At 47.9% G+C, this 8,403-nt stretch overlaps 1 protein-coding gene across 1 annotated transcript in view; it reads left to right on the forward strand.

The window, feature by feature from the left end:
• Positions 1-27: 27 nt before the first annotated feature.
• PRKX (protein kinase X-linked) overlaps positions 28-8,403 on the forward strand; it is a 23,728-nt gene continuing 15,352 nt past the window's right edge. The window contains exon 1 of the mRNA XM_025049757.1: positions 28-458. Within this exon, the coding sequence (XP_024905525.1) occupies positions 58-458 (401 nt within the window). The 5' untranslated portion in view covers positions 28-57. The remainder of the gene's footprint in view (positions 459-8,403) is intronic.

The following is an 8,403-nucleotide window of genomic DNA, read 5'->3' on the forward strand; positions in this document are numbered from 1 at the left end:
CACGGTACTATGCGTGCAGCGAAGAATATCTCGACATCTCTCTGTACCGATGTGTCAATGTCCTTCTATACCCGCAGCCTCACACCTGTCCGTACCTGTGCCTCATGTCCATCCAGGCCCGTCCCCTCACACCTGTCCGCACCTGCGCCCGTACGTACCTCCCCGGCGCGGCCCTCACCGTGTCGCCCCCACAGGTTCTGGACGAGCCACGACGAGCGCTTCCTGTACATGCTGATGGAGTTCGTGCCCGGCGGGGAGCTCTTCAGCTACCTGCGGGCCCGCGGCCGATTCGCCAGCAACGCGGGGCTGTTTTACTCGGCCGAGATCATCTGTGCCATCGAGTACCTGCACTCCAAGGAGATCGTCTACAGGGACTTGAAGCCCGAGAACATTCTGCTGGATAGAGACGGCCACATCAAGCTCACCGACTTCGGGTTCGCCAAGAAGCTGGTGGACAGGTGAGTGGAGTGTGAATGGAATGATGTGTACAGTCCTCGCTGTGCTCCGGCCGACGTAACGTCCTCTGAGGTCACCTGTGTTGTTCCAAGTGACGGATTTCCGACTTCTTTATGCCTGAGTCATGCCCACTGCATGCGTCACATTTCCTGTGTCCACTCGTCCACCGACGGACACTCTGGCTGCTTCCAGACGCTGGCCGTCATCAGCGACGCCGCAGTGAGCGTGATCTTGCAGATCTGCTTATTATTATTATTATTATTAGTTATTATTATTATTTTGGATAAATACCCAGAACCGGAATGGCTGGGTCGTAACGTCGTTTTATCTTTGATGATTGGAGGAACCGCCAGGCGGTTTGCCGTCACGGCTGCTGCAGTTTGCAATCCGATCCCTCCAACAGCCCACGAGGGGCCCGTTTCACGTCCTCGCTGACCCTGGTCCTGTCTTCTACTTTGGATGACGGCCAGTCTCACAGCTGTGAGGTGATATATCTGAAGTTAGTCTTTCTTTTCATCAAAATTATACACACAGCCGTCGTGCATCAAGGCGCCTCCTTCCCACACCCCACACCTCCGCCGCCCACCGTTTCTCCCTCGACAGACGAGCCCTTGAGACCCAGTCTGAAAACGGCGCACCCAGTTTTCCCGGGGGCATCGCTTGTAATCCTTGTAGGTTATATGAAAAAACAATTTTTTTTTTAATCATTCTTTATTTTCTTTTGGGTGAGTACAGCTGATTTTTTTTTAATTCACCATCTTCGCAAGAAGGGACTATACGTTTACAATATTGAGATCATCTTTATGTAGTTTTTTTTTTAATTCTATCTCGTTTTTTATTTCTTATAATAAGAAAGCAAAAAAAAAAATGTCCACTTGGTGAATAAGTAGTTAATTAGTTTCAGTGTCATCCTATGTAAGTAAAGGTAGAATACATACACAGTAGATGAATATTTGTGTTTCGGGTTCTTTCTGAAACTAGACTATAGATTCTACTTTGTAATCTACAGCTCAATGTAACCTACAGATTAATTCTGAAATCTATAATGCACATTTCCAAAAAGTGGGATTAATTGGCATAAACGTCATTATTAATACGAGAGTTGAAATCCGTAAGAATCGTGACATAAAATGAAAGTTTACATAGTTCAGTACAAAACACCTTTCGGCTTAATTCGTCCCAGTGATCCAGAATGCTATATCAAACTGCGAAAAATGTTTACGACTAATGTCTATAATGACGTAATATGTAATGTATGAAAGGATAATAATATTCAGCCTAAGTGCAGCTAACACCCTTTCATTTCATGGGTTTTAGTGCCATGGTGTATAGAAACTGTATCATCTCTTTTAGAAACAACACAACCACTAATGTACAGAATATAAGAAACATCTTTTATTTAATTTTTAAAAACTTAGCAGTTACAGCTGACATTCAGGTGAACAGCAGAAATCCTCCACAAAATGTTCACCAACCGAATTCAGCGGTTTGGTGTAATACACAGCTCATACGGTCGAGTACTTTTTACTCCTGGCATGCGACATTGGTTCACTATCCACAAACCGATGAACGCGGTCCACAGGACGGACAAAAGGCAGGATAAGAAACACTCTGAACACGGTAAGCCCCGTGCATGTCAGCCAGGGGTACCCCTCACGTGAAGCACCGGGGGCCTCTCTTGGCGTCCAAAGATTTGATTTCAGTGGAGCTCTACAATTTTAGTGCAAACGAAGGAGTACGACCTAAGCTCTTTTTAAAAGTGACCGATGACACTTTCTTATTTTCCTTCTTCCTGTCCTTCACGGTACGTAGTGATTTCCTAGGGTTTTTGTTTTGTTTGGGGGGTTATTTTGCTGTGTTTTCTGTTGGTTTTCCGCTGGTTTGACTCTCTAGTCCAATGTCAGCAGGGTTTCTCGTCTCCCCAATTGCCTACGAAAGCGTCTGGGACAATGAGGCATCAGAGAGAGACACAGCCAAACAGGAGCGAGGCTGCATGATTGCCACCGTTAATGTCCTGACCACCGCTGCCGATCCTAACGTGCCTGGACGATTGCTCCGGACGATTTCCGTAACGTCCGTTCCTAAAATTTATCTACAGCAGCACCGTCCAGTACAAAGAACCTCGTGTGTGATTTACACAAGTAATTCTGTTTTAAAAAGTCAAATGGACGCGTCTAATTTTACTAATGTCGTCCATTCGATGCAACACGTTCCCAATACGAGCATTTCAGCCTGCGGTCCTTAGGGTGGCTGAGCGTTTACATGAATTTTTGCCACGAAGGTTTGGGAATGCCGGGGGTGTTCTGTCCTCACAGGGCATCTCGATCAGAGCGCTGAATTTTCCTCAGAAATGCTTGCTCTTTATTCAACACCCCTATGATGGTGGCACAAGTCGATTCACGTGCCCAAGCTCTCCAAAAACTGTGAAACGTTCTTTAGGAATCGCAGAGAGTCTCCGCTTTTCCATTTAAATTCGATTGCAAGTTCAGAGGTACCCAGTAGCTCCCCGTGGCTCCCGCCCTGGACCAGCACAGCCGTAGAAAACACGGCCCCGTTATCCCACGTCTTGATTTGATGGGAGGAGGTCGCCCAGGTGATAACCGCGGAAAGATCCGTGTCGATGGGACACTTGACTTTGGGGGTCAGCTTTGCACTCAATGACTCGTCTGTCTCATGGTTTTTACAAAAGCGGCCGTCCTACGAAGTCCTTACGATGCGCTTCAGTTCAGTCTGATCGTCCCTGGTGGAATTTCATCGATCGTATTTCTAAGAGAGGTTTGTGCTTAATAGGAAGTGTGCGTGCACAACGGTCTAATATGACAATAAGATATATCGCTATCAGAAAAATGAGATTTTTCCATAATCAGAATTTCACGCGTGATAGTGACGGTCTATTCCGTAGAGCAGTGAAGACCTTCGTATTTTTTTCAAGTTCTTTCAGCATAAGGGCGCTGCCTCCTGCTGGCGGCACGCGGTCTCGGACCTCCCCTTTCGTTATTTTTAATTCATTTTATTTGGGACCAGAAATAAAATGTTTCACATGTTCCCTCGATCACAAGTTCGGCAAACTCTGTTCCTCGCCAGCCCATCCATTACGTCCACGTAAGATTAAGGAGATGGACTCGGTTCGGTAGAGCACGTCCAGCCGTTCGTGTAGTGAATTGAACAGGGTCGAGGCTGGGGAAGAACATCTCGTCAGCGGCACGATGAACGGCGTTTACGGAGACTCTCTCTTCGCAGTCGCGGGTCGTGGAGCCGGAGAAAATCTACACGTTTCTGTTCTTTTTCCCCCCGTTTCCATCCGTTCCCCGCGGCTTGGGCTTCGGGCAGCTCAGGTGAGGCCGGTGCCCATGGGCGGGTCTCCGGCCCCTCCTCTGGCTCAGGATTCAGACGACACTCAGGACTTGGGCACAGAAATGGAAAGAAATTCGCCAAAGTCCCCGGGGATCGCTGGAAAATACAGGGAACAAAACGCAGACTTCGTGCTCCACGCTGTGCTCGAACGTGTGACCCAGAGACGCGTGTTTGTCGCGTGTTTTGTCTCGCGTGGGGTAGGGCGCATTGAAGCACGCTGTGATTAAGGGGGCGCCTCATTCTCACACGGCGACCCCATTTGTGATGCTTTTTCTAGATGCTTTTCTCTTCTGATTATGCGAAAGTCTCTTTTTTCTGATAGCGATATATCTTATTGTCGTATTAGACCGTTGTGCACGCACACTTCCTATTAAGCACAAACCTCTCTTAAAAGATTTATAAAAGATTTAGGGACAAACTAGATCTACGGTTGGTTTTCTAAAACGATCAAAGGAAGCTGCTCAGACGCTTAACTTGATTTCGGCGCGGAAAGGACTTTGCCTCCCTTTTCAGACATGCTCGTCTTCATCTGTGACGGGTCTTCTGCAGTTATTCTATTGAAGTCTTATACATTCAGATGTTAAATTGAAAACTATCCTTTGAATTTTCATTTCCGGCCTCTCGCGAGGCATGACATGGAACGCAGCCTTTTCCGATCGTTCCTTAACATTTTCGAACGCTCAAAAAAATCAAGAGAACAGTTTGCGTCAAATCCTTGTGTACCGGTCCCTCAACTGCAGTAGATATCAAAGCTTTACCCCCGATTTGATCTTTCTATACTTTCAAGTTTTTGCTTTTGGAATTATTTAAAAGTAACTACCATTCTGTCTCTCACAGATAATTCACTTTAAAAAACGCTGACGTCATTATCACCTTACAAACTTAAAAAAAAAAAAAACGCCTTAATATCATCTAATACCCAGGCAATATTCAAATTCCCACCGAATGTCTCAAAAATGCCTTTTTCTCCCCTACACATGAGGATTTAACCAACATTGTCAAATTGCTTTCGGCTGATTTGTGTCTTAGTTCGATTTAGTCCATGATGTTCTGTCTTGTAAACTGGCGGTTCGGTCTGTGGATCGAATTAGATTCGGGGTCCCTTCCTCCCTCCCTCCCTCCCTTTTTACTTTGTGGTGAATCGCTAGGGCTCTGTTTTTATTGTTGGTTTTTCATCCTAATAAGAAACATAGAACAAATACCTCCTTATCCTTCCGTGAGTGGAGTGCAGAAGGCTGATCTGTGGGTCCAAGTGTTACCAGCCGGCCTCCCCCGCCATGCCGTCCAGTCTCTTGTCCCCCTCATGGGTATGGTTGTAGGTTCCACCCATACCCATCGCCTTGCTCTAGGATCCCACGACAGACGACGAAATGGTCATCTTCTTGCTGTCATCCCTTCTGCGTTTTTTAGCTGGAATTTTTCTTTTTTAAAAAACAAAAACGCTCTCCCTCATCAGCCATTGGGTGACCTTGAAATAGCATCTTTGATGAGACGCACGGTGCACGTTTCATCGTTTCTCTTTATCGTAGCATTTTCAAAGCCACGGTCTGGGGCTAAATTTAGTGATCTCCAAGGAGAACAATGCGTTTTAAAAACAGCGCTATATACACTCAGAAAACACACCATCGCGCCACATTCCCAGAACCGCCCGGTGGTCGGTACCCTCTCCCTTCCAGGTCACGTGTCCTTCCATTCCCGTGAGCCTCTGCTGGTGAGAGTATCGCGGAGCAGCCCTTAGACCACTCGGCGCCTACGACGTGCTGTTGGACACATGATACTGCTGGGCTGGCGAGCTTGGGTTGTCCCTGCTTCCGTGTGCCTTGCTCACCTGTGACGTGAGGAGACTTATTCCCGCCCTGTAGGATTTGGTGGTGACGGGGGATGGGTCTGCTCATTCAGAAGTATTTCCTTAAAACACATCCTGGCAGGCAGGAAGCGTTGAGTAGATAGAGGTTAGTCAGGTGTTTCACACTTTATTATCTCCATCATCAGCATCCTTATCATTCTCGTTATCATCATTATCGTTATGATTATTATTGTCACATCACCATCACCATCATCAATATCATCATCACCATCGTCACCGTCGTCACCATCAACACGTTACAGCGATCACCATCATGGCCATTGCTATGGACTGAATCGTGTCCCCCCAAGTTCATGTATTAAAGCTCTAACCCCCGAGGAGTCTGTATTTGGAGGTGACGCTTTGAGGGTGTAAGAAAGGTTAAATGAGGTCACGAAAGTGAGGTCCCAGTCCTGTAAGACCGATGAGCTCGTAAGAAATTCATTTCTCATGGCTCCGAAGGTTTGAAATCCGAGATTGGGGTGCTGGCTGATTCAGTTCCGGGGGGAGATTTCTTCGTGCCATTTTGTTGACTTCCTTTTCAGTCTGTCCTCCCGTGACAGAGGGACAGATGTCTTCTTTTCTCTTCTTATAAGGTCACCAGCCATTGACCGAGTCCCGTCGTCATCCAGCACGACCTCATCTTACCTGGGTGACATTTATATGTCCCTCTTTCCAGACCAGCTTCCGTCCACAGGCCCTGGGGGGCAGGACTTTTGGGGGAACAGAATCCACTCGGGGACAGAAGGCCGTGGGGGTTAAGAACGCAGGAGCGTTTGACATCTGTATGTTACAGAGAATCCTGTGTTTCTGTGGGTACCATGGTCTCCTCCCCCTGCTGGGCTGGAACTGATAACCTTGAGCAAACCGAGAGCGATGGGTGTCACCTTGCCTTCTCCCCAAGAGCCAAGTGGGGGAAAGGAGATGAGACCAGGGGCCCGGGTAATCCACAGCCCGCTGCTTCTCCCGGTGACACCCACGTGGTTCCTCCCGTCGTAACGTGATCTACGGCACGGAGCCCAAAGCTCCTCCTGGCAGTGGATGCCTCTCTGCGTCCCGGAAGGGTGGGGCCTTTTTTTTTTTTGCAAGAATCTCGTCCTGCGACGAGGCGTCAGGCTACCTGAGGCTACTGAGAAACTGGAAATTTATACCGCTGCTGCCCGTTACTCGAGGGCAGAGCCAGAAAGAGACTCAGCTTTCGAAATGTAAGTGGAGACGCTGCACCTCACGCCGATACGGTTACCTGTGGCCGCCTCCGCCTGGTCTTAGTATCAGCGAAGAGCTAGGCTTCCAGCCCGAGGCAGGTGACCGCGGGGGACCTGCCAGGTGCAGCGCATGACGCTCTAATATACACCGTGACTTGATCAGCACCGTCAAGCTCATTAGCATATCCATCACCGCACACACACAGTGACCTTTTTTTTTATTTTTTATTTTTTTAATTTTGATGGTGAAAACACTTAAGATCAACTCTCCTAGCAAATTTTGAGGCTGGAATACAGTATTATTATCCATCACCAGTTGGCTATCTATTTATTAAGTCCCCAGAACTCAGTCATCCTATCACCGAAGGTTCGTACCCTTCGGCCCGCATCTCCCGACTGTCCTTGTCATTCAAACCGCCGCGTGTGCTTCCCGTTTGCATGAGTTTTGTTATTTTTGATCCCACGCATACGTGAGATCTTAGAGTATCTGTCTTTCTGAGTCTGGCGTATTGAACTTAGCGTATTGACTTCATGGCCCCACCACGTTGTCGCAGGTGGCAGAAGTTCCTTCTCTTTCCTGGCTGGATAATATCTCGTCGTGTATATATTGTGACTCTGTACCCGTTCATCTATCGATGGACGCTTAGGTCACGTCCAAGTCTCTGCTGTCGTGAATGTTGCTGCAGTGAACGCGGGCAGCACGCGTGTCTTCCACATCCTGCTTTTAGTTCTCTGGGGTACGTCCCCAGAAGCGCAGTTGCTGGGTCGTAAGGTAGTTCTAATTTGGTTGCCATCGTGGCGGCAGCAGCTTATAGCCCAGCAACATTGTCCACGGCAGAGATCTCTCTGCTCCTTACCAGGACGCCGGGCAGTGCGTCGGGCTCACCTGCGTGACCTCGAGTGACCTGCGGTCCCTCTGTGAAGACCCTCTTTCAAAAGGAGATTACAGTTCTCACGCTGCCCCCAGCTTCCTGCCACCTCGTAACCTCCGCTACATTCTCTGTCTCTATGAGTTTTTGTTCTGTTTTGTTTTTCATTTTCTACAAATGAGTGAAATCATCTGATGTTTTCCTTTCTCTGTCTGACTGATTTCGCTCGGCACAACACCCTCCAGGTCTATCCGTGTTTGTCCCCAATGGTAAGATTTCATCGTTTTTCAGGGCCGAGTAATATTCCATTGCGTCTTTATCCAGTCATCTTTGCATGAATGCGTAGGGAGCCTCCGTGTCTTGGCTGTTGTAAATAATGCTGCGGTCAACATAAGGGTGCATATGTCTTTTGAAAGTAGTGTTGTGGATTTCTTTGGATAAATTCCTGGCAAGGGCATTACTGGGTCATCTGAGAAAATTAAAACAATAAAGAAAGAAGAAGAGAACATAAGACCCCATTCTGAGTCCCGGGAGTTCAGACTGTGGCACATCTCGCTGTGAGGATACAGCTCCTCCTGGGAAGACACTCAGGGTACGTGGGCGCTCTGGGATGGAGAGATTCTCTGCAGAGGTGACATGTCAGGGAGACCTGAGTGCCTCGGACGCGGGGTAG

Source organism: Pteropus alecto, unplaced genomic scaffold, assembly GCF_000325575.1.
Source record: "Pteropus alecto unplaced genomic scaffold, ASM32557v1 scaffold96, whole genome shotgun sequence".
NCBI classification, from domain to species: Eukaryota; Metazoa; Chordata; class Mammalia; order Chiroptera; family Pteropodidae; genus Pteropus; species Pteropus alecto.